This window comes from Rattus norvegicus, chromosome 7 (genome assembly GCF_036323735.1).
Source record: "Rattus norvegicus strain BN/NHsdMcwi chromosome 7, GRCr8, whole genome shotgun sequence".
Classification (NCBI taxonomy): domain Eukaryota; kingdom Metazoa; phylum Chordata; class Mammalia; order Rodentia; family Muridae; genus Rattus; species Rattus norvegicus.
Window position 1 is genome coordinate 5,835,000 of NC_086025.1, and position 27,184 is coordinate 5,862,183.

The following is a 27,184-nucleotide window of genomic DNA, read 5'->3' on the forward strand; positions in this document are numbered from 1 at the left end:
GGACTATTATGAAGGGTGTCCTTTCCCTAATTTTTTTCTCAGCTTGTTTCTCTTTTTGTGTAGAGGAAGGCTACTGATTTATTTGAGTTAATTTTATACCAAGCCACTTTGCTTAAATTGCTTATCAGCTTTAGTAGTTCTATGGTGGAACTTTTGGGATCACTTAAATATACTATAATATCATGTGCAAATAGTGATATTTTGACTGGAAAAAATGTACATTCTTAAAGACAAAAAACGTGGAGACTTAGAAGAATGAAGTAAAAAGATGAATAATGTTCATTTTCAGCTTCCGCACTTAATGACTTGTGCTGCATAGCACAGAAAGTGTAACACCAGCTTTGATATCTTACACCACAAACCCTGTGATGTCTTTAATTATAAGGAGAGGACTAATAGAAGTCTTAAAGATTACAGTATAGAGTTCTGTGGTTTGAGAATGTAAATCATATAGATAATTTTATTTATTCTGATAATTGTATGAGAGGAATGACACTATTATAATTCAAAATGAAAAAAAAATGTATGAGTTCCCTATGTCCTCAAGAAAGTTTAGGTGTGAAGTCACAAATAAACTTAGTAAAACCAGTTAAAATAATATTTGTCTCTGAATTTATAGAAAATAGTTTTGTTTATTTCTGGCTCTGCTTAATTATTTTCTTTGGCCCATGTTTTTTATTTTAACAAATCAAAATATATTTACATTTTGCTTGTTGTATTGTTTCAAGACAGACTGTCTTTGTGTAACCCTAGCCAGAACAGTCAGGTTGTCCTTGATCTAGTAGAGATTGTCCTTCTGCTTCCTGAGTGCTGGGATTAAAAGCTTGTGGCACCATCACCCTGCTTTATTTGTTTTATAATAAAAGAAAATCTAGTCTCTTTTCAGAGTTTATAAACATTTATATCCTTAGCCATTTAAAAATAACACATATTGGGCTAGATTTTTGGCTCAGGCATTAAAGGCTAAGATTATAAGCAAATACATAAGAACAACACATAAGCATGACATTTAGCTTTAGTGAATATGCTTGGGTTTATGCCAATAAATTATAGAATTTTTGAAATAGTAATAGAATTAAAATCAAATGTTATATATTCAGTCTTGAAAGCATATAATATGTGAAATCAGGAAACTTGTTTCATATTGAAAAGGAAGATACTATTAAAATATTGTCACACAAATCTAGAGTTCAAAAGTATACTACACTTATAGAAATTATGACTCTATGTAGAGTTTTCTGTATCATTGTTGAAGGGGCTTTATACATACACTTATAAATATTTTTCCATGTAGCAAGATGGTTTCTGTTAAATAGGAGTGAACAGATATCATTTTTCTTCATTGAATATTTTAATATCAATATTTAAACTTTAATATTTAAACTTTAATACTGTTACATTAATTTTTTTTTGAATTTTTAATCAATAGATTTTTGGGGAAAAAAACAGCATGAAAACTACTCTGTGATCATCAATTTGTTCTCTTGGGCATATCAGGCACACAAGAACTTCAGGTTGTGATTTGTACCTTTTAATTCATTGCTTACATGTTAAGGGTCACTGGAAACCTAACCATCATCACCCTCACCTTGCTGGATTCTCAGTTAAAGACTCATATATATTTCTTTCTCCAGAACTTCTCTTTCTCAGAAATTATATTCACCAGTGTTTCCATCCTTAGATCTTTCGAGTCAATAATGACTGAAGTCAAGACAATTTCTTATAACAACTGCCTGACTCAGTAATTTTTCTTCATTCCCATGGGAGTATCTGAGTTCTTTCTTCTAACCACTGTGTCTTATGATTGCTATGTTGCCATCTGCAAGCCACTGCACTACACTGTCATCATGAATCAGAAAGTCTTCACTCTTCTTGCTCTCACGTCATGGCTAGGAGGGTTTCTGACCATTATTCCATTGCTCATGCTATTTCTTAAGTTAGATTTTTGTGCTTTGAATGTCATTGATCAATTCTGCTGTGACTACTTCCCCATTCTGCAGCTCTCCTGATCAGATACATGGTGTTTAGAGACAATAGGCTTTTATTTTGCATTTGTTACCATGCTGCTCACACTGGCCTTAGTGATCTTATCATACATCTTCATCATCAGCACCATTCTGAGGTTCCCATCTAGAGTCAGAGGAAAAAGACTTTCTCCACCTGTTCCTCTCTTGTCATCTCCATCTCTTATGGTAGCTGCATTTTCATGTATGTCAAACTTTCTGCAAATGAAAGAGCATCACTGACCGAAAGAGTGGCTGTTCTCAATACTTCAATTCCTACCATGCTGAACACTTTTATTTACACCTTGAGAAATCAACAAGTAAAACAAGCCTTAAAGGATTTGATTAGTGAAGTAGTGTTTGATAGGAAAAAAAGAACATACTGATTAACACAAATGTCATTGCACCTCTTCAAATATGGAGAAATCAGACTTTAATTATTGTATGACCACCTTGGTTTTAGCTTCTTAAAAAGTATATTGTGTGTATGAGTATTTTGGCACCTTGTATATCTGTGTATATTTAATTGTAACTATTGAAAGCCTTGTACCCATAGAGGCCAGAAAAGGGCATTGGGTCTACTGGATATGGGGTTACTATGGCTGTGAGCCATTATGTGGTGCTGGGAATCACACCAGTGTCTTCAGAAAGAAGTGGAAAAACTTTTAATCTTGAAGCCACTTATCTAATCCCGAAACTTTCCTTGTGATTTGACAGTAAGTGGGTTATATTTTTCTTTAAAACTTTATGGACGGCCCGCAGCAGCTCACTGCTCCAAAAACCTGTGGGAGAGAGAGCTCACAACCGGGGCAGGTGGACACTCCTGAGACTGCAGAGCAGAAGAGACTACCAACACTGCCTACCCCTGTCCACATCCCTGGCCCAAGAGGAAACTGTATATGGCCTCTGGGAACCGGAAGATAGGGGCACTGGAGCTGCAAGTCCCCTGTGCTGGAGACACTGCCAGGAATGGAAGGTCCCAGATCAACAGTACTCTGCACCCATATACCATGGGAGGCAGAGCTAAACCTTCAGAGATGCAGACACACATGGGAAGCCAGAAGAGACTACACTCTGCTCACATTTCTGACTCGGGAGGAAAACACCTAACACCATCTGGGATCCTGGTGCAAGGGGGCTCCCGGAAAAGGTGGCACAGGCCCTCCTGGGTGCCACCCACACTGAGAGCTCAAAAGCAACACCCCAAAAGCAAACATGAGCTGTGGGACCACAGGTAAGACCAAATTTTCCGCTCCAAGCAACCTGCATGGTGAACTCAGGACACAGGCCCACAGGAACAGCTGAAAACCAATAGACAGTAAAAACTACATGCCAAAAAGCAGAACACTATGTTCCCATAACTGGCTGAAAGAAAACAGGAAAACAGGTCTACAACACTCCTGACACACAGGCCTATAGGACAGTCTAACCACCATCAGAAATAGCAGAACAAAGTGACACCAGACATAATCTGATGGTGAGAGGCAAGCAGACAACCCCAAGCAACAGAAACCAAGACTACATGGCATCATTGGAGCCCAATTCTCCCACCAAAGCAAACACAAGATATCTAAACACACCAGAAAAGCAAGACCTAGATTTAAAATCACATTTGATCATGATTCTGGAGGACTTCAAGAAAGACATGAAGAACTCCCTTAGAGAAATGCAGGAAAACATAAATAAACAAGTAGAAGCCTATAGAGAGGAATCACAAAAATCCCTGAAAGAATTCCAGGAAAACACAATCAAACAGTTGAAGTAATTAAAAATGGAAATAGAAGCAATCAAGAAAGAACACAGGGAAACAACTATGGATATAGAAAACCAAAGGAAGAGACAAGGAGCTGTAGATATAAACATCACCAAAAGAATACAAGAGATAGAAGAGAGAATCGTGGGAGCAGACAATTCCATAGAAATCATCGACACAGCTGTCAAAGGTAATGTAAAGCAGAAAAAGCTACTGGTCCAAAACGTACAGGAAATCCAGGACTCAATGAGAAGATCAAACCTAAGGATAATAGGTATAGAAGAGAGTGAAGACTCCCAGCAAAAAGGACCAGTAAATATCTTTAACAAAATCATAGAAGAAAACTTCCCTAACCTAAAGAAAGAGATGCCCATAAACATACAAGAAGCCTACTGAACTCGAAATAGATTGGGCCAAAAAAGAAACTTCTCCCGTCACACAATAGACAAAACACCAAATGCACAAAATAAAGAAAGAATATTAAAAGCAGTAAGGGAAAAAGGTCAAGTAACATATGAAGGCAGACCTATCAGAATCACACGAGGCTTCTCCCCAGAGACTATGTTAGCCAGAAGATCCTGGACAGATGTCATACAGACCCTAAGGGAAAACAAATGCCAGCCCAGTTTACTGTATTTTGCAAAATTCTCAATTAACATAGATGGAGAAACCAAGATATTCCATGACAAAACCATATTTACACAATATCTTTCTACAAATCCAGCCCTACAGAGGATAATAAATGGAAAAGCCCAACATAAGGAGGGAAGCTACACCCAAGAAAAAGCAAGAAACAAATTGTATTGGCAACAAAACAAAGAGAAGAAAAGCACACAAACAGAACCTCACATTCAAATATTAATATAAAAAGAAGCAATAATCACTATTGCTTAATGTTTCTCAACATCAATGGTGTCAACTCCCCAATAAAAAGACATAGATTAACAAACTAGATAAGCAATGAGGACCTTGCATTCCGCTGCCTACAGGAAACACACCTCAGAGACAAAGACAGAGACTACCTCACAGTGAAAGGCTGGAAAACAACTTTCCAAGCAAATGGTTTGAAGAAGCAAGCTGGTGTAGCCATTCTAATATCGAATAAAATCGATTTTCAACTAAAAGTCATCAAAAAAGATAAGGAAGGACACTTCATATTCACCAAAGGAAAAAATCCACCAAGGTGAACTCTCAATCCTAAATATCTATGATGCAAATACAAGGTCACCTACATAAATAAAAGAAACCTTACTAAAGCTCAAAACACACATTGCACCTCACATTATAATAATAGGAAATTTCAACACCCCACTCTCATCAATGGACAGATCATGGAAACAGAAATTAATAAGAGACATAGACAGACTAAGAGAAGTCATGAACCAAATGGACTTAACAGATATTTTTAGAAGAATCTATCCTAAAGCAAAAGGATATACATTCTTCTTAGCTCCTCATGGTATTTTCTCCAAAATTGACCATGTAATTGATCAAAAAACGGGCCTCAATAGGTACAGAAAGATAGAAGTAATCCCATGCATGCTATCAGACCACGACGGCCTAAAGCTACTCTTCAATAACAATAAGGGGAGAACGCCCACATATACATGGAAGTTGAACAATGTTCTACTCAACGATAACCTGGTCAAGGAAGAAATAAAGAAAGAAATTAAAGACTTTTTAGAGTTTAATGAAAATGAAGGAACAACATACCCAAACTCATGGACACAATGAAAGCTGTGCTAAGAAGAAAACTCATAACTCTGAGTGTCTGCAGAAAGAAACAGGAGAGAACATATGTCAGCAGCTTGACAGCATACCTAAAACCTCTAGAGCAAAAAGAAGCAAATACACCCAGGAGGAGTAGAAGGTAGGTAATAATCAAACTCAGAACTGAAATCAACCAAGTAGAACCAAGAAGGACAATAGAAAGACTCAACAGAACCAAAATTTGGTCTTTGAGAAAATCAACAAGATAGATAAACCCTTAGCCAGATTAACGAGAGGACACAGAGAGTGCGTCCAAATTAACAAAATCAGAAATGAAAAGGGAGACATAACTACAGAATCAGAGGAAATTTAAAAAATTCTCAGATCCTACTACAAAAGCGTATATTCAACAAAACTTGAAAATCTGCAGGAAATGGACAATTTCCTAGTCAGGTACCAGGTACTGAAGTTAAATCAGGAACATATAAACCATTTAAACAACCCCATATCTCCTAACAAAAGAGAAGCAGTCATTAAATGTCTCCCAACCAAAAAGAGACCAGGTCCAGACGGGTTTAGTGCAGAATTCTTTCAGACCTTCATACAAGACCTCATACCAATACTATCCAAACTATTCCACAAAATTGAAACAAATGGAGCACTACCGAATTCCTTCTATGAAGCCACAATTACTCTTATACCTAAACCACACAAAGACCCAACACACAAAGAGAACTTCAGACCAATTTCCCTTATGAATATAGGTGCAGAAATACTCAATAAAATTCTGGCAAACCGAATCCAAGAGCACATCAAAACGATCATCCAACATGATCAAGTAGGATTCAACCCAGGCATGCAGGGATGGTTTAATATACCGAAAACCATCAACGGGATCCATTATATAAACAAACTGAAAGAACAAATCCACATGATCTTTTCCTTAGATGTTGAGAAAGCATTTGACAAAATTCAACACCCCTTCATGATAAAAGTCCTGGAAAGAATAGGAATTCAAGGCCCATACCTAAACATAGTAAAAGCAATATACAGCAAACCAGTCGGTATCATTAAACTAAATGGAGAGAAACTTGTAGCAATTCCACTAAAATCAGGGACTAGACAAGGCTGCCCACTCTCTCCCTACTTATTTAATATAATTCTTGAACTTCTAGCCAAAGCAATCAAACAACAAAAAGAGGTCAAGAGGATACAGATTGGAAAAGAAGTCAAAATATCACTATTTACAGATGACATTATAGTATATTTACGTGATCCCAAAAGTTCCACCAGAGAACTACTAAGCCTGATAAACAACATCAGCAAAGTGGCTGGGCACAAAATTAACTCAAACAAATCAGTAGCTTTCCTCTATATAAAAGAGAAACAAGCTGAGAAATAAATTAGGGAAATGACACCCTTCATAATAGTCCCAAATATTATAAAATACCTTGGTGTGACATTAACCAAGCAAGTAAAAGATCTGGACAATAAGAACTTCAAACATCTGAAGAAAGAAATTGAAGAAGACCTCAGAAGATGGAAAGATCTTCCATGCTCATCGATTGGCAGGATTGATATAGTAAACCAAAAGCGATCTACATATTCACTGCAATCCTCAACAAAATACCAATCCAATTATTCAAAGAGACAGAACAATTTGCAAATTCATCTGGAATAACAAAAAACCCAGGATAGCTAAAACTATCCTCAACTATAAAAGGACTTCTGTGGGAAACACTATCCCTGAACTCAAGCAGTATTACACAGCAATAGTGATAAAAACTGCATGGTACTGATACAGAGACAGACAGATAGACCAATGGAATAGAATTGAAGACCCAGAAATGAACCCACACACTTTTGGTCACTTGATTTTTGACAAAGGAGCCTAAACCATCCAATGGAAAAAAGATAGCATTTTCAGCAGATGGTGGTGGTTCAACTGGAGGTCAACATGTAGAAGAATGCAGATCGATCCATGCTTATCACTCTGTACAAAGCTTAAGTCCAAGTGGATCAAGGACCTCCACATCAAACCAGATACACTCAAACTAGTAGAAGAAAAAGTGGGGAAGCCTCTCGAACACATGGGCACTGGTGAAAATTTCCTGAACAAAACACCAATGGCTTATGCTCTAAGATCAAGAATCGACAAATGGGATCTCATAAAACTGAGAAGCTTTTGTAAGGCAAAGGACACTGTTTTTAGGACAAAACGGCAACTAACAGATTGGGAAAAGATCTTTACCAATCCTACAACAGATAGAGGGTTTAAATCCAAAATATACAAAGAACTCAAGAAGTTAGGCCACGGGGAGACGAATAACCCTATGAAAAATGGGTTTCAGAGCTAAACAAAAATTCACAGCTGTGGAATGCCGAATGGCTGAGAAACACCTAAAGAAATGTTCAACATCTTTAACCATAAGGGAAATGCAAATCAAAACAACCCTGAGATTTCACCTTGCACCAGTTAGAATGGCTAAGATCAAAAACTTAGGTGATAGCAAATTCTGGTGAGGATGTGGAGAAAGAGGAATACTCCTCCATTATTGGTGAGATTGCAGACTGGTACAACCATTCTGGAAATCAGTCTGGAAGTTCCTCAGAAAATTGGATATTGAACTACCTGAGGACCCAGCTATACCTCTCTTGGGCATATACCCAAAAGATGCCGCAACATATAACAAAGACACATGCTCCACTATGTTCATAGCAGCCTTATTTATAATAGCCAGAAGCTGGAAAGAACCCAGATGCCCTTCAACATGGGAATCGATACAGAAATTTTGGTACATCTACACAATGGAATATTACTCAGCTATCAAAAACAATGACTTGGGGCTGGGCATTTAGCTCAGTGGTAGAGCGCTTACCTAGGAAGTGCAAGGCACTGGGTTCAGTCCCCAGCTCCGAAAAAAAGAACCAAAAAAAAAAAAAACAATGACTTTATGAAATTCATAGGCAAATGGAGGGAACTGGAAAATATCATCCTGAGTGAGGTAATCCAATCACAGAAAAACACACATGGTATTTGCACTCATTGATAAGAGGCTATTAGCCCAAATGCTTGAATTGCCCTAAATGCACAGAACACATGAAATCAAGACAGATGATCAAAATGCGAATGTTTCAGTCCTTATTTAAAAGGTGAACAAGAATACCCTTGTCAGGGAATAGGAAGGCAAAGATTCAAACAGAGGCAGAAGAAACACTCATTCAGAGTCTGCACCACATGTGGCCCATACATATCTTGCCACCCAATTAGACAAGATGGATGAAGCAAAGAAGTGCAGCACGACAGGAACCAGATGTAGTTCTCTCCTGAGAGACACAGCCAGAATACAGCAAATACATAGGTGAATGTCAGCAGCAAACCACGGAACTGAGAACGGGACCCCCGTTGAAGGAATCAGAGAAAGGACTGGAAGAGATTTCAGGGGATCAAGACCCCATATGAACAACAATGCCAAGCAACCAGTGCTTTCAGGGGCTATGCCTCTACCCAAAGACTCTACATGGACTGACCTTGGGCTCCAATCTCATAGGTAGCAATGAATAGCCTAGTAAGAGCACCCGTGGGAGGGGAAGCCCTTGGTCCTGCTAAGACTGAATCCCCAGTGAACGTGATTGTTGGGGGGAGGGCGGTAATGGGGGGAGGACTGGGAGGGGAATACACATATAGAAGGGGAGGGGGAGGATTTAGGGGGTTGTTGGCCTGGAAACTGGCAAAGGGAATAACAATCGAAATGTAAATAAGAAATACTCAAGTTAATAAAGAAAAAATATATATGTTCAAGTATCTTTTGAGTACATGTCTAGGAGAGGTACAGTTGGTTTCTCAGGTAGTAATTTGTCCAATTATTTGAAGAATTGTGATATTGATTTCCACAATGGTTGAACCTGCTTTGAATCCCATCAAAAATGGAAAAAATTTTCCTCTTTCTACAGATCTGCCAGCATCTGATGCCATGTAAGATTTTGATCTTAACCATTATGACTGGTGTGAAGTAGAATCTCAGGGATGATTTGTTTTGCAATCCCCATATGACTAAGAATGTTGAACATTTTCATAGGTGCTGTTCAGCTATTTGATATTCCTCAGTTGAGAATTCTTTGTTTACCTCTGTACCTATTTTCAAAGGCTCATTTGGTTCTCTGAAGTCTAACTTCTTGAGTTCTCTGTACATATTAGATATTAGCACTCTATCAGTTGTAGAATTGGAAAAAAAACTTTTCCCAATCTGTTGTTTCCCATTTTGTCCTATTGAGAGTGTCTTTTGCCAGACAAAACCTTTCCAAATTTATGAGGTCTCATTTGTTAATTGCTGATCTTAGAGCATAGACATTGATGTTCTGTTCAGGAATTTTTTTCTTGTGCAAGTATGTTCTAGATATTTCCACACTCTCTTTCTCCTATTAGCTTCAATCTATTCAGTTTCATGTGGTAGTCCAAGATCTACTTGGACTTGAGCGCTGTATAAGCAGATATTTGTCATTGATGTTTTTTTTTTCTTTTTTCGGAGCTGGGGACCGAACTCAGGGCCTTGTGCATGCTAGGCAAGTGCTCTACCACTGAGCTAAATCCCCAACCTCATATAAGCAGATATTTATTAACCAATTTGCATTCTTTTACATGCTTACCTCCAGGTGAACCACCACTAGTTGTTGAAAATGCTGTCTTGTTTCCACTGGATGGTTTAAGCTTCTTTGTCAAAGACCAAGTGACAGTAGGTGCATTTGTTCATTTCTGGGTCTTCAATTCTATTCCATCTACCTGTCTGTCTCTGTACAAATACCAGACAATTTTTACCACTATTTCTCTGTAATAATGCTTGAGATCTGGGATGGTTATTCCCCCAGAAGTTCTTTTAATGTTGAGGATACTTTTAACTCTCCTGGGTTTTTTTTTGTTATTCCAAATAAATTTGCAAATTTCTCTTTTTAACTCTATGAAAAATTGAGTTGGAATTTTGATGGGGATTACATTGAATCTGTAGAGTGCTTTTGGCAAGATAGCCTTTTTTACAATATTAATCCTGCCAATCAGTGAGCATGGGAGATCTTTCCCTCTTCTGACATCTTCAATTTCTTTCTTCAGAGATATGAAGTTCCTGTCATACAGGTCTTTTACTTGCTTAGAGTCATATGGATATATTTTCTGTTATTTGTGACTCTTGTGAAGAGTGTCATTTCACTTATCTCTTTCTCAGTCTTTTTATCCTTTGAGTAGAGGAAGGCTACTGATTTGTTTGTTTTAATATCCAGCTACACTGCTGAAGTTGTTTATCTGGTTTAGGAGTTCCCTTGTGGATTTTTTGGGGTCACTTAGGTATACTATCCTATAATCTGCAAATAGTAGTATTTTCACTTCTTCCTTTCCAATTTGTATCCCTTTGACTTCCTTTTATTGTCTAATTGTTTTGGTTAGGACTTCAAATAATATATTGAATAGATAGGGAGAAAGTGCCTTGTCTAGGCCCTTATTTTAGTGGAATTCTGTCAAGTTGATCTCTATTTAGTTCAATGTTGGCTACTGGTTTGCTGTATATTGCTTTTACTATACTTAGGTATGGACCTTGAATTCCTGACTTTAAAGACTTCTATCATTAAGGGAAGTTGAATTTTGACAAATGATTTCTCAGCATCTAATGAAATGATCACTTTTTTTCCACTGAGTTTGTTTATATAGTGGATTATGTTGATAGATTTTTGTATAGTGAATCATGCCTAAATTCCATGGATGAAAACTACTTTATCATCATGATTGATTGTTTTGATATTTTTTTGGATTCATATTGTGAGAATTTTATTGAGTATTTTTTCATCGATATTCATAAGTGAAATTTTCCTTGTTGGGTCTTTGTGTGGTTTAGGTATGAGTGTAATTTAGGCTACATAGATTAAATTGGGCAGTGTTCCTTCTGCTTCTAGTTTGAAGAGTACTGGCATTAGGTCTTCTTTAAAGGACTTATAGAATTCTACACTAAAATCATCTGGTCCTGGGCTTTTTTTGGTAGGGTTACTTTTAATGACTGCTTCTATTTCTTTAGGAGTTATGGAGACATTTAGAAGTTTTGTCTCATCCTGATTTAATTGGGTCTAGAAACTTGTCCATATCATCCAGATTTTCCAAATTTGTTGACTATAGGCTTTGTTGTAGGATCTGATGATTTTTTGAATCTCCTCAGTTTCTATCCTTATGTCTTCATTTTCATTTCTGATATTGTTGATTTGTATGCTCTCTCTGTGCCCTCTGGCTAATCTTGCTAATGTTTTATCGATCTAGTTGATTTTCTCAAAGAACCAGTTCCTTTTTAGTTTAGTTTTGTTTTGTTTTGTTTTTTGTTTTTTGCTTCTGATTCTTTGTATAATTCTCTTTGTTTCTTCTTGGTTGATTTCAGCTATGAGCTTGATTATTTCCTGCCATCTATTCCTCTTGGGTACATTTGCTTCTTTTAGTGCTTTTAGGTGGGCTGTAAAGCTGCTATTTTATGCTCTCTTAGCACTGCTTTCAGTATGTCTCATACATTTGGGTATGCTTTGCCTTCATTTTCATTAAATTCTAAAGTTTTTCATTTTTTAAAAAATATAACTAAAGGTTTTTAGTATTCAGTTTATACTTTATATGTATTTAGCAAGATAGTAATAGGCTCTCTTATAAGACCTATGACCTACCCAAACTCATTAATACTGGGCATGAGTTTCCTTTTGTGGCGTGGCCTTAAATCCAACTAGAAACACACACACACACACACAAACACACACACACACACACACACACACACACACACCCCTAAAGACTTGAAGTTAGCCTTCACATATAACAAAGAAATACAATATTTATATTCTGAATCGTGAATGACTCTCTTTCAGATCCATCCATTTGTCAATAAAGATTATTTTTCTTTACAAGTTTGTTTATTTTTAGTGTGTGTGTGTGTGTGTGTGTGTGTGTGTGTGTGTGTATGTGTCAGAGACAGAGAGACAGAGAGACAGACAGAGTCAGAAGACGGCATTGGATCTCCTAGAACTTGAATCACAGATGTTTGAGAGCCGCCATATGGGTGCTGGGAACTGAACCTGGGTCCTTAGGATAAACAAGTGTCCTTAATTATTGAGCCATTTCAGAAGCCCTGCATATAAATTTCTTGACTCATATTGCTAAATCTTTTAAGAATGCTTGTAGGCAAGTGATATCTTTTAAGGCCACATCTTCAGCCCAATTTTGTCATTGACTTACACTTTGCTAAGTAGGTAAATGGTAATAAATCATTTGATATTTATTTTGAGGTATTCAAAGAAGATGAGTGTTACACTTCTTGATTCACATGAAATATTAGAATACTTTCTATCTTAAAGTATAATAAAAATTCAACAAGACATGATCAGTACAGTATGTATCACAGATTTTTACTTATAAACTATGAGATTATGATTCATGTTAGTTCAAGTTAATTTCTATTAGTCCTGCAACTTATAATAAGCTGTCTTTAATGGATCCATAGAAACTTCCTACAGAATTATGGTAGTAATCCTTTTATATTAAGTGTGCACAAAACTTCACTTTTAATTTAATTTTTTTCTTTCATTTTTATTCAAATTTTCTCATTTTGCTATAGATGTGTAAAAGGCTGTTACTTAAATCTGTCATATTTAAAAGTAGGAGAATAACTCATGTCTTGCTAAAAAATGACTTCTCAAGGAAACCATGTAAAGAAATGCCTTCACTTCTTATCATAGATGGGAAAGGAAAATCATCTGGAAACAAAGAAAATGTGATTTATTTTAATAATTGCTGGTTAAGAATGAAAAGTGACACATTTTTATATATCACATTTCTCAGTATTTACTTTCTTAATAATTGAATTAATAGAAAGTTAATTGTCTCCTTGGGCAAGGTACAGTGGTATATGTCTTTAATCCCACCACTATGGAGGCAGAGGCAGGGAAATCTCTTTGAGGTAAAAGCCAACCAAGACTACATAGTGAGATGCTATCTCAAAACAACTAGACAATTAGACAAACAAACAAACAAACAAACAAAAACCATCTAAAAATAGCAGCACCAGCAACAACAAAAACAAAAACACCCCAACCAACAAAAATGATAAAGAGGTCAACATTATTACCTGTAGTCTAAGACAGTATAAAGCTTGCTATTTGTGAATGAAAATTTAAGAGAGAAGGTGTTTTGATTAGTCACCTTAAGTACACTTTACTTAAGAGAAATGCAAGTTTCTTAAGTAAGTCATGAGAAGCTTGTTTAACTTGCTTGTTCCTTAGAGTATATATGAAGGGGTTCAGCATGGGTGATATGGAAGAAATAAGCAGGGACACCCCTTTATTAATGGTTACCTCTTCTTTGGCAGATGGTTTGATATAGATGAAGATGCAGCTGCCATAGGTGATGGAAACCACAATCATGTGCGAAGAACAAGTTGAAAGGGCCTTTCTCTTTTGTTGAACAGAAGGGAATTTTAGAACTGTCCTTATGATGTATATGTGTGAAAAGACGACACACAGAAGAGTAATGATGAAGGTCAATACTGCAGAACCTATTACCATCTGCTCAATTAACCACGTATCTGAGCATGATATTTTCAGAATAGGGTTTGCATCACATCCAAAATGATCAATGATATTAGAGTCGCAGAATTCCAGGTGAAAACCCAAACTAAGTGGAGGAAGGATAATCATGAATGCTGCCATCCAACAAAGAATAACCATTGTTCTGCAAACCTTGTTATTCATGATGGTCATATAATGCAAAGGTTTACAGATGGCCATGTAGCGATAATATGACATGATAGCCAGAAGAAAAAATCCAGTTACCCCAAACAGATCTGTAAAAAACAGTTGAGTTGCACATGCATTGTATGTAATTGTTCTGTCTCCAGTGGAAATACTGTATAAGAATCTTGGGACACAGGCACTTGTAAATGAGATTTCTAGGAAAGAGAAATTTTGGAGGAAGAAATACGTGGGAGTTTTAAGGTAGGGATCCACTGTAGTGGGGGTAATGATAGTTAAATTATCAGTTACACTCAATAGGTAGGTGATAAATAGAAAGATGAAAAGCAAAATCTGCAGCTGAGGATCGTCGGTGAGTCCCAGGAGGATGAATGTTGTAATTGAAGTGTGGTTTCTCATTGTCAACATCAGAAATTTTCCAAACCTAAATGTTAATGTCCTGGTGTCTTGGACTGTAGAACACAACGACAAATTATTATTAATGAGCTCTTTCATAACCATTCAATTATGTGTCTATTAGTCATTTTATTAATATCAAGAATTTCAGAATGAGACAGTATGTGTTTATATGTCCAGATGCATTTATGGTTTCAGTTAGGTATGTAGGTGATAGCATGTTTATAAAACATATTATGGAGAAGATTAAAACAAAGCTGCAAAATATTTTTACTACAAACTGCATCCTTCCTTCTTTACTTCAGTTATTTAGTTTTACATTGTTAATTTCTGATCTTATTCACTTGAAATGTGCCATTGCATATCTTCCTGTGACTTAACTCACAAACCATTTAAAACATATAAATCTTTTGACATGTACTAGCAGTATTCTAGCTGTAGCACATAGGTACTACCGCAATTCTAACATTAACCTGAAAAGTATGGTGGTCTATTATCTCCACAGAATTTATTTTAAAATTTATATGTTTATGCATTTATTTTTGTGTATGCATGTACATATATATGGAGGTCAGAGGACAACTTGTAGTTCTTAATTCTCTACCTGTAACATCTGAGCAACAACTATTAAACTCAGTATTTCAGGTATGGTGGAAAGACCTTTATCCCACTGAGACACTGAGACATCTTTAATTTATTTAATTAAAATAAATTTTTAATACAATATATTCTGATCACAGTTTTCTCTCCCTTACTCCTCCTATATGCTTCCAGTTTTCTCACCCATCCAAATTTACACCCATTCTTTTATTATAATAGAAACAAGTATCCAACATAATTAATAACAATAAACATTAATAATAAAGATACAATAAGATAGCATAAAAACAAAGCAGAGAAGGAGAAAACAAACAACAAACAAAAAAAATAGAGACAAAGTACAGCAAACACATAGAGATATTTTGCTGGCCCCATATGTACTTGAAAATTAGAAGTCTGAGGCACCAAGAGGTAAAGTATGTGCCCACTTTCTCCTAAATCAGTGGGAAGTCAGTCTTCAGAGTTGTATGTCTCAGTCATTGTCCTCTCACTATTGGATTATACTTGACTGACTACTGAATTTTCAAAAACGTTTATTTTACTGGTTATCAAAACAAAGACAGAGTTAGTCTTATTTGTTTTTTAAACCAAAATGGTTGAGAAATAAAACGGAAGAACAGTTAGATGATATGCTGGTACTGCTGGTGTAAAGGAATATTAATTATGGACAAAATAACTTAAATGAATATTTTATGCAATTATTTTTTTTACTTTGCATGTAATACCTGAGAGAGATTAAAAACACCAAATACAACTAATTTTCCATGTTTATTCCTCTATGTTTGTTCAATATTTTGTTCCGTGAATAATTGAGATCAGAAACTAAGAATGTTCAATTTGTTAAAATCATTAGCCAAACTAAGGTAGTTTCCCCATCTATATTGAATAGTGTTTTAGCCTACATATTATATTTTCAGAACTTATTTTTTTACTTGTCTAAAAATAAAATCTTTTTAAGATTAAACCATTTTCCTATGGTTGAAACATTTTTATCAAAGAGGTTTTTTTTCAATATAGTTATATATTCAGTTGAAACATATTACCTATTCTTATTTATGGGCTGTAGTAGAACATTTCATCCCAGCATGCAATGTGTATCATGTCTAACACTTAAAGGATCATTTCTTTGGAAACCTTCAAAATTTTATATGAACTTTAACAGAAACTTCAATGCATTACAGTCTTTGGAACATTAGGTGTTATTCTTCCCATCAACTCTCTTGCTGAATTTATTAACTTCAGAAAGTCTTGATTCATGGACTTGTAGACTTTTGAATGGTGCCTTACTATTTCTGTATTTTTTGTCTGTGTGAGCACTGTCTTCTGTTGCTACTTGCCCCACTTATACTGTGCACCACCATTGGAGTGGGACACTCCAATAATCAAGGGAAAAGATGTGGCAGCTTAAACATACTTAAGTTCATTGTATTAGGTGACTGCAGCTCACACTCTGAGAGCTGGATTCCCCAATATCTTTCTCTCTGTCTACCTATGTATCTATGTATCTATGTATCTATCTATTCTCTATGAATCTGTCCATCCATTTATTTATATCTCATATAATGTGGTATAGGTGTTCCCTCTCCAGTCTGTGTTAAGTCAAGTTTACTATCCTATTGCCACTGCATCCTAAGTTATGGAAATTACAGACCCTTACATCAGGCTATATCTTCCTCTTTCACAGTCTCAACTCATTACCCACTAGCTTCTTTGGTATTTAACTCAACGTTACTAAGGTATTGATATTACCTTTAATTTTTTATCCTACATATATGGCTTTTTTTAAATTCACACTTGAACAAAAGTAGAAAAGTTAATAATACCATAATATATATATTGATTAAGTGATATTTTGAGTGTTTAATTTTCAATGAACAAAAATGAATAATAAAATCTCAAAAAAAGTCATTTTACTGATATTTTATGTATATTTTTTGGTATTTTGAGACAGGGTTACTTTGTGTAGCCTTGGGTGTCCTTGAACTTGCTTTGCAGTTGAGACTGGCCTCAAATTTAGAAAACTGATTGACCCTGCTTCCTGATACTTAAGATTAAAGGCATGCACCACCACCACACAGATAATATATTTAAATATCTTTCAATATATGGATATATGTTTGTGAGAAATTTTATTATTGATTTTTTCTAAATCAGGCATGCTCATAATTTCTAGCATCATCATTCCATCAAAAATTCATAAATAATGGTAGAATATTTCTATGTAATGCTAGCATATGTATTCAATGTTGATTGTTTATTAAACAACTGTTCACTATTAACGCGAAAAACATGTCACTATAGTTCCCAATCACCACTGCACAAGTGTCTATGTAATACATACAATTATACATGTGAACTCAAGTGGAGTAAAATGTGTTCACACTTACCCTTTTTGAGCTGGAAATTATTACATGGTATCTATTTGGCAGTTTCTCTGTAGTTGCTAACAGGAAGGCCCAACTGTAGAGTGACACTGCATCAGAGATGTAAACTCCAAGTTTTCTCAGGAATCCACACTGATTCTGAAAAGGCCCTGAAGTATCTGAGCCCCTGGCACACAAAGTATCCATGATAGAGCATCTGACATTTAAAACAAAGATTTATTTCTGCTTTCTTACAAGCTATAGTACAGTAATGCACAGCATAGATTGTTAGTTTTGTCATGGACAGTCAAGTAATTAAGAAGAGTTGAGTTTCTGGATGTATTTAACACTAAACATTGTTACCGTTTTTATATATTTCAACTATTATAGAGTAGAGACAAGAAACAAAAGAATCCTTGGAGTCTCATGTTTAAAAGTAACTAAGGAATCAATATAATTTTTTGGCAATCAACTCACAGGCAATAATAGGGTAAAGCCCGGGGGATGAGATAACATTAGGCACACTGTTCGTTCTGGACAGAAGAACTCAAAAAATACTATATAAAGGATTCCTGTATTGTCCACAGTTAGAAAACTGGTTTAAGATCACTGTATCCTTACAAAATAAGTTGTGGACATTATGAAAATTTTATAATAAAAGGAAAGAAAAAACCCACCACCAAAACTAGAGATAACACTCAACAATTAAGTGAGGCAACACTAATAATCTGTTGGATGCCATTCTGTATGACAGAATTTATGTTTTATTTTCACATTTGTAATGATAGCTGTCAGTTTTGATACTTGTTAGCATTGCTTCTCTGCAACACACATTGCCTCAAGGTTTCATGTGACTATCTTGGCACATGGGCTCACTGGTGACCATCTTGGCACATGTGATCACTGCTGTACATATGATTCACAAAAATGTTCTTCAGATAGGAAAAGGTCATGTTTGTGTAGTCTACCATATCCTATTATATATGTTAAAAATTTGTGAGGCCTCTATGTGAAAAAAAAGGAATTAGTGTGAATATGAAGAACTGGGGATAACCTTAGTATGTTGGCCTGAGGAAAGACACCATTTTTATTGTACTAGAAAGCTTTATTTAAAAATGCTCTAAGCGAGAAGACAGTGGTGTAAAGTACATGTGGTTCTTTTTAGTCTAAATGACATCTCTGTTGGGTCCTGGGAAGGAAAAATAAGTAGATCTCTGATGCTCATGTATGAACAAATCTTCAAAAGAGTCATCACTGAAACTGAGAAGAAGATGAGGATGAACAAAACGAGAGCAGCAAGAGGGATTCTTAGATATCTGTGGAGAGTTTGGAATAGATATGTGTGCACTGTATTCTAATGAATGAAGTTCTGCCTTCTTTTGTATAATCCATCCATCATCAATTTCTCCCATTCTTTAAAATACAAGCCCTTATTTATTCAACAAATATTTGCTAAGAACTTATCATGTACTTCAGGATTATTTCAAAGTAGTTATCTTATTGCAGTCAACAAAGCAGACAAAAGTCATGGCTAGGCATTGTTTTCTCTTCTTTCATTGTTTCTTTTTATATTGAATATTTTCTTTATTTACATTTCAAATATTATACCCTTTACTCATTTCCCCTCCATAAACTCCCTATTCCATCCCCCTTCTCCTGCTTCTATGAGGGTGCTCCCCCACATACACACCCACCAACTCCTTCCCACGTCCTCGGCCTGGCATTCCCCTACACTGGGACATCAAGCCTTTCCAGGACCAAGGTCCTCTCCTCCCATTGATGCCAAAAAAAGACCATCATCTGCTACATATGCAGCTGGAGACAAGAGTCTCTTCATGTGTAACGTTTGGTTGGTGGTTTAGTCCGTGGGAGTTCCGGGGTGTCTGCTTACTTGATATTGCTGTTGTTTCTTTGTGCATCCAAGCACCTTTAGTTCTTTCAGTCCTTTCTCTATCTCCTCAATTGGGGACCCCATTCTCAGTCCAATAGTTGACTGCCTGCCTCTGCATCCGTATTTGTCAGGCTCTGGCAGAGCCTTTCAGGAGACAGCTATATCAGGCTCCTCTCTAGCATGCATGCAAGAAGTTAGACTCCAGAGAAACCAATAATTCTGTTAAAAATGGGGTATAGAGCTAAACAAAGTATTATCATCCAAAAATGGCCATACAATACCTAAAGAAATGTTCAACATCCTTAGTCATCAAGAAAATGCAAATCAAAACAACCCTGAGATTCCACCTCATACCAGTGTAAAAGGCTAAGACCAAAACTCAGGTGATAGCAGATGATGGCAAGGATGAGGAGAAAGAAGAACACTCTTTCATTGTTGATGGGATTGCACACTGGTAAAACCACTCTGGAAATCAGTCTATTGGTTCCTCAGAAAATTGGACATAGTACTACCTGAGTAAACAGATATAAGACTCCTGGGCATATACCCAGATGATGCTCCCACCTTTAACAAGGACACAAGCTCCACTATGTTTATAGCAGCCTTGTTTATAATAGCCAGAAACTGGAAACAACCCAGATATCCTTCAACAGAGGAATGCATGGAGAAAATGTAGTACACACTACAGTACACACTAGAGTAGGCATTATTTTTTAATTTTAGGAAGATAGAAACAAAGAAAATGTGTACTGTTCCCTGACCTCCATCCTCTGGACCATTGCTCTGCCAGCCTCGCAGAGGAGGCCTGTGGAGCTATCGAAACATCCAGGTAAGAATCCTCACCAACGAAATCTGTGCCTTCTGGGTACAGCTAGGGCATGACCATCAGAGGTAAGCAGCATGCTCTTCCCTCAACTTCATTGTCAAAACTCAGAGATGGCTAAAGACCAGCATAAGAACAAGATAAACAAGAGCTAGTGCAGTATGGTACCATTAGAGCCCAGCTATTCTATTACAACAAGCCATGGATAGTCTAACACAGCTGAAACACAAAAAGATGACTGTAAACCCAACTTTATAAAAAAGATAGAGATCTTTAAAAAGAAAATGTAAAAGTCCTTTAAAAATATTGAGGAAAAATCCAATGAAAGAAGCAAAGGAAAGGAGTAAAACAGTTCAAGGCCTGAAAATGAAAATGAAAGCAATAAAGAAAACACAAACTAAGGAAATAATGGGTATGGAAAACCTAGGTAAAAGACCGGAACTACATACACAAGCATCAGCAACTGAATACAAGGCATGGAAGAGAGAGTGGAAGAAAGAATCCCAGGCATAGAAGATACTCTACAGTACTGTAAAATCTAAATAAAATGGATGATTTTCTAGACAGATACCACTTACCCAAATTAAATCAAAATTAGGTAAATGAAACAGTCATATAACCTTTCAGGGAATGTAAATGATTTTAAACATTTCCTAACCAAAAAAAAAAAAAATACTCAGAGTCAGATGGTTTTAGTGCAGCATTCTACCAGACTTTCAAAGAAGAACTAATACCAATAGTCCTCAAATTACTCTACAAAATAGAAACAGAAGGAACATTTCCAAACTTACTTTATAGGCCAATGTCACCTTGATACCTAAATCACACAAACACTCAACAAAGGAAGAAAAATTCAGAAAAAATATCCCTCATGAACACTGAGGCAAAAATAATAAAATACACACCAATTAAATCCAAGAACACATCAAAAACATCATCTACAATGATCAAGTTAGTCTCATCACATGGATACAGGGATGGTTCAACATACAAAAATTCATCAATGAAATACACCATATAAACAAACTAAAAGAAAAAAAAATGATTGTAAACTTAATTCTTCCAAGCCTTATTTTTAGTAATGGTTCTTAAACACTCAATACTCTTTTGTAGGCCACCAAACACCAGAGGTAGTAGTGAAGAACAGATATAGGGGAAGTGGACCCATGTAAACGGTTCTTTGTAGCAACTCCAGTGTGTGTTATCTTGAAATCGGCAGTTCAGTTTATAGGTTAGCAGGCAATGGCAGCTCAATCTACTCACAAACACTTTGTAGATACCTCAGTAGTCTAGTTGGGTCATGTTCAGATAGCAACAGTGGTGACATGACTTAGCAGGGATACCAGGAGAAGTACTCAGTTGTGCCTCTTTAAGGAAAGCAAAGATCAGCAAAGATGCAAGATCCACAAGTGTTACACAGCTAGCTGTATCAACAAGCCAAGCTCTGTATCTATCACTCAATTGAGTCCTATTTATACCCTCAAACATCATGTGTCCACCAAGTGCCTTGCCTCAGCAGGAGTCTTACCTCATCATGTGCATCCAATTAGCCCGAGTGTACAGAATCCAAATAAATGGAGCTCAACTATTTAATGTAGGTCAGAGCAATACATATGTGTTGTTAGCAAAGATCCTTCATCACATGTCCTTTTATGTATTTGCTTTAGCAGAATATCCTCTCTCCTATGACTGCTTCAGTGAAACATTACTTCACAAGTCTGCCTTAGTCTTTTACCTAGGTCTATTTCAGGAAAACACTCCTTCACATGTTTACAAGGTAAAACACCATCAAATACAATTGACTTCCCAAATTTTCCCTTCTCATGGTCATCTCATGAGAAGCTGAAAAAAAAAATATTTGGCAAAATCCAACACTGTTTCAGGCCAAAAGTCTTGGGGTGGTCAGGGATACCAGCTGCAGAGCTAAACATAATAAAGCCAATTTACAGCAAGCCAATAATCAACATCAACTTAAATGGAAAGATAAAGTAGTTCCATTAAAATTAGGGTCAAGGCTGCTCACTATTTCCCTAGCTCTTGAAGTTCTAGCTAGAACAATAAGACAACTTTAGGAGATCAAAGGGATTCAAAGTGGGAAGGAGGAAGTCAAATACTGCTAATATAGATGATATGGTTGCATACATAATTGACCTTAAAAATTCTACTAGGAAACTCCTATGACTGAAAAACACCATCAGGAAAGCAATTGAATACAAAATGAACTCAACTAAAATCTATAGCACTCCTTTAAACAAAAGATAAATAGACTAAGAAAGAACTTCAGGAAACATCACTTTTTACAATAGACACAAATAATATAAAATAACCTGATGTAACTCTAACCAAAGAATTGAAAGACAAGAACTTCAAGTCACTGAAGAAAGAAATTAAGGAAGAAAGCAGATGATAGAAAAAAATCTTCAATGCAAATTCCATGGGGGAGAGAACTGGACCCTCAGAAGGGTGGACACTCCTGAGAACTCAGAGGAGACAACTACTTTCTGCCCACATTCCTGGGCTAAGAGGAAGTAGCCTAGTGCCAGCTGTGCCCTCTGGGCAGAAGGATCTAGGAGCAGTCAGCGCAGGACACTTAGGCTTCTGCCTGCTCTGAGAGGTGAAAGCCAGGTACCAGGAAAACCTACACTCTGGAGAGCAGAAGTAACACCAACATTTCTGATACAAGTGACCTGCCTGTTGGACTTAGGACACACAAAATCAGAAGTCCTCTGGGACAGGGCGCTTGCTGTTTCTGGATGTGCCCAAAACTGAACTGATCCAATCATTTAGCTCCCTGCACCCAAATCCTGTGGAGGAGAGATCTGAACTCCCAGAAGTGTGGATAATCCCAAGACCTCAGGACAGACCGCCACTTCTGCCCACATCTACTCACACCCCTGGCCCAAGAGAAAACTGCATAGTGGCTTTGCATACAGGAATATAGGAACAGTTGGCAGAAAGACATGCTGGTTTCTGAATGTTCAAGGAACTGAACTGAAACAGTTTCACATCTCCCTGCACCCAATCCCACATGGGAGAGAACTGGACCCTCAGAAATGTGGACCCTCCTGAACTCAGAGGAAGCAACTAATCTCTGCCCATATTCTGACCCAAGAGGAAATTTCTCCTTAGCACAGGGATTTAAGAGCAATCAGGGGCAGGACCCTTTGGATTTCTGCCTGCACATTAAGCTGAAAATCAATTGCCAGGAGCACCTACACACCTACGAGCAGAGCTCTCTGTTCCCGGATCCACCTGAAAGTAAACATGTCTATAGTAGTGCTGCCACACATGCCTACAGGAGGGTCTAGACACTATCTAAGACAGCAAGACACGATAACACCAGATGCAACCTGATGGGAAGAGGCAATTTCAGGAACATAAGCAACAGAAACAAAGATTACTTGGTATCATCAGTACCCAGTTCTCCCACCAAAGCAAATGCTGGGTATCCAAACACACTGAAAATGCAAGGTTTAGTTTTAAAATCACATTTTATGATGACCATGGAGGACTTTAAGAAGGACATAAAGAAATGCAGGACAACTCAAGTAAACAAGTAGAAGTCCTGAAAGAGGGAACAGAATAATCCCTTAAAAAGTACAGGAAAACACAATGAAATAGATGAAGGAATTAAACAAAACCATTAAGGATTTAAAATGGAAATAGAATCAATAAAAAAAAAAAACTCACGAAGGCAGACAACCCTCGAGATAGAAAATCTAGGGAAGAGATCAGGAGTCAGAGATGCTAAGATCACCAACAGAATGCAAGAGAAAGAAGAGAGATTCCCACGGACAGAACATACCATAGAAAACATAGACACAAGCATTAAAGATAATGTTAAATGCAAAAACAAACAAACAAACAAAAACAAAAAAGCAAACAAACAATAGAAAAACAAAAAAAAAAAAAAAAACCAAAGAACTCGTAGCCCAAAACATCCAGGAAATTCAGGACACAATGAGAAGATCAAACCTAAGGATAAAAGGTATAGAAAAGATGGAAGCTTACAGGGCCATTAATTATCTTCAACAAAATTATAGAAGAAAACTTCTCTAACCTAAAGAGAGAGATGCCCCAAAACATACAAGAAACATACAGAACTCCAAATAGATTAGACGAGAAAAGAAATTCCTCCCATCACATCATAGTCAAAACACCAAAGCACAAAACAAACAAAGAACATTAAAAGGGAAAAAGCTCAAGGAACATATAAAGGCAGACCTATCACAATTATACCAGACTTCCCACCAGAGACTATGAAAGGCAGCAGATCCTGGGCAGATGTCACACAGACCCTATGAATAAAACAAATACCAGCCCAAATTACTATACGCAGCAAAACTCTCAATTAACATAGATGGAGAAACTAAGATATCCCATGACAAAACCAAATTTACACAATATCTTTCTGTGAATCCCATCCTACAAAGGATAATATATGGAAACCTCGAACATACGGAGGGAAACTACATCCTAGAAAAAGCAATAATCTCCTTGCAACAAAACAGAGAGAGAGAGAGAGAGAGAGAGAGAGAGAGAGAGAGAGAGAAGGAGAGAGAAACATAATTCTACCTCGAACAACAAATATAACAGGAAGCAACAATCACTATTCCTTAATATCTCTTAATATTAATTGACTTAATTCTCCAATAAAAAGACACAGACTAATAGAATGAATACCTAAAAAGGACCCAGCATTTTGCTGCATACAAGAAATACACCTCAGAGACAAAGACAGACAGAATCTCAAAGTGAAGACTGGAAAATAATTTTCCAAGCAAATGTTCCAAAGCAACAAGCTGGAGTTGCCATTCTAATATTGAATAAAATCAACTTTCAACTAAAAATCATCAAAAAAGACAAGGAAGGACACTTCATATTCATCAAAGGAAAAATCCACTAAGATGAATTCTCAATCCTAAATGTCTATGCTCCAAATGCAAGGGCACCTACATTCATAAAAGAAATCTTACTAAAGCTCAAATCACACATTTCACCTCACAGAATAATAGTATGAGGTTTGAAAACCCCACTTTCATGAATGGACAGATCATGAAAACAGAAATTGAACAGAGACATAAAGAAAGTAAAGAGAGTTATGAAGCAAATGAACTTAACAAATATTTATAGAATATTTTATCCAAAAAAAAAAGAATATAATATCTTTTAAGCACTTTATGGTACTTCCTCAAAAAATGACCATAATCAGTCAAAAAAGAGATATAAGAAGATAGAAATAGTCCCATGCATCCTATCAGTTCACCAAAGACTAAGGCTGGCCTTCAATAACAACCAAAAAAAATGACAGAAAGCCCACATATACAAGGAAGTGTAACAATGCTCTACTCAATGATAACTTGTTCAAGGAAGAAATAGAGAAAGAAATTATAGACCTCGTAGAATTTATGAAAATGAAGGCACAATATATCCAAACTTATGGGACACAATGAAAGCAGTACTGAGAGGAAAATGCTTAGCTCTGAGCACCTCAAAAAAGAAAGAGAACAAACATTAGTAGCTTGACAGCATACCTAAAACTTCTTAAACAAAAAGCAGGAAATATACCTGAGAGGAGTAGACGACAAGAAATAATCAAATTCTGGTATGAAGTCAACCAATTAGAAACAAAATGGACTATACAAAGTATCAGCAAAACTAGGAGACGGTTCTTTGAGAAAATTAACAAGATAGATAAAATCTTAAGCAGACTAACCAGAGGGCACAGAGAGTGTATCCAAATTAGCAAAATCAGAAATGAAAATGGAGACATAACAAAAGAATTTGAGGAAATTTAAAAAGAATCATCATATCCCACTCCAAAAGCCTATATTCAACAAAACTGGAAAAAATTGGAGGAAATCGACAATTTTCTAGACAGGGACCAAAATTAAATCAGGAACAGATAAACCATCTAAACAATCCCATAACTCCTAAAGAAATTGAAGCAGTTATTAAATGTCTCCTGACCAAAAAGAACCCAGGACCAGATGTATTAACTACAGAATTCTTTTAGAACTTCATAGAAGACCTATTACCAATACTGTCCAAAATATTCTACTCAATAGAAATATATGGAGCAGTACCAAATTCCTTCTATGAAGCCATAATTATGCTTATACCTAAACCACACAAAGAAGCAACAAAGAAAGGGAACTTCAGGTGAATTTCTCTTACGAATATTGACACAAAAATATTCAATAAAATTCTCACAAACTGAGTCCACAAATACTTCAAAATGATCATCCATCATGATCAAATAGGCTTCATCACAGGAATGCAGGGATGTTTCAATACATGGAAATCCACCAACATAATCCACTATATAACAAACTCAATGAAAATAAAAACCCACATGATCATCACATTAGATGTTGAGAAAGCATTTGACAAAATTCAACACTCATGATAAATGTTCTGGAAAAATCAGGAAGTCAAGAGCTATACCTAAACGTAGTGAAAGCAATGTAAGGCAAGCAAATAGCTGACAATAAACCAAATTGAGAGAAACTTGAAACAACCCCACTAAAATCAGGGACTAGACAAGGTTGCCTATTCTGTCCATACTTATTCAATATAGTCCTTAAAGTCCTAGTCAGAGCAATCAAACTATGAAAGGCAGTCAACTGGATACAAATTGGAAAAGAAAAGTCAAAATATCACTATTCACAGATAATATGATAGTATACTTAAGTGACCCCAATAGTTCAACCAGAGAATACTTAACCTGAAAAACAATTTCAGGATAGTGGCTGTGTATAAAATAAACCCAAACAAATCAGTAGCCTTTCTCTACTCAAAGGATAAACAGACTGAGAAAGAAATTAGGGAAATGAAATCCTTCATAATCCTCCCAAATAACATAAAATACCTTGGTGTGACTCTAAC

At 36.3% G+C, this 27,184-nt stretch overlaps 1 protein-coding gene and 1 pseudogene across 1 annotated transcript; one reads left to right on the forward strand and one right to left on the reverse strand.

The window, feature by feature from the left end:
• On the forward strand, nucleotides 1,473–2,389 carry Or6c5f-ps1 (olfactory receptor family 6 subfamily C member 5F, pseudogene 1; annotated as a pseudogene).
• Nucleotides 13,672–14,622, reverse strand: Or6c68 (olfactory receptor family 6 subfamily C member 68). The gene has a single exon (NM_001000075.1). The coding sequence runs from the start codon at nucleotides 14,620–14,622 to the stop codon at nucleotides 13,672–13,674; it is 951 nt and encodes a 316-aa protein (NP_001000075.1).
• Between the last annotated feature and the right edge of the window lie 12,562 nt (nucleotides 14,623–27,184).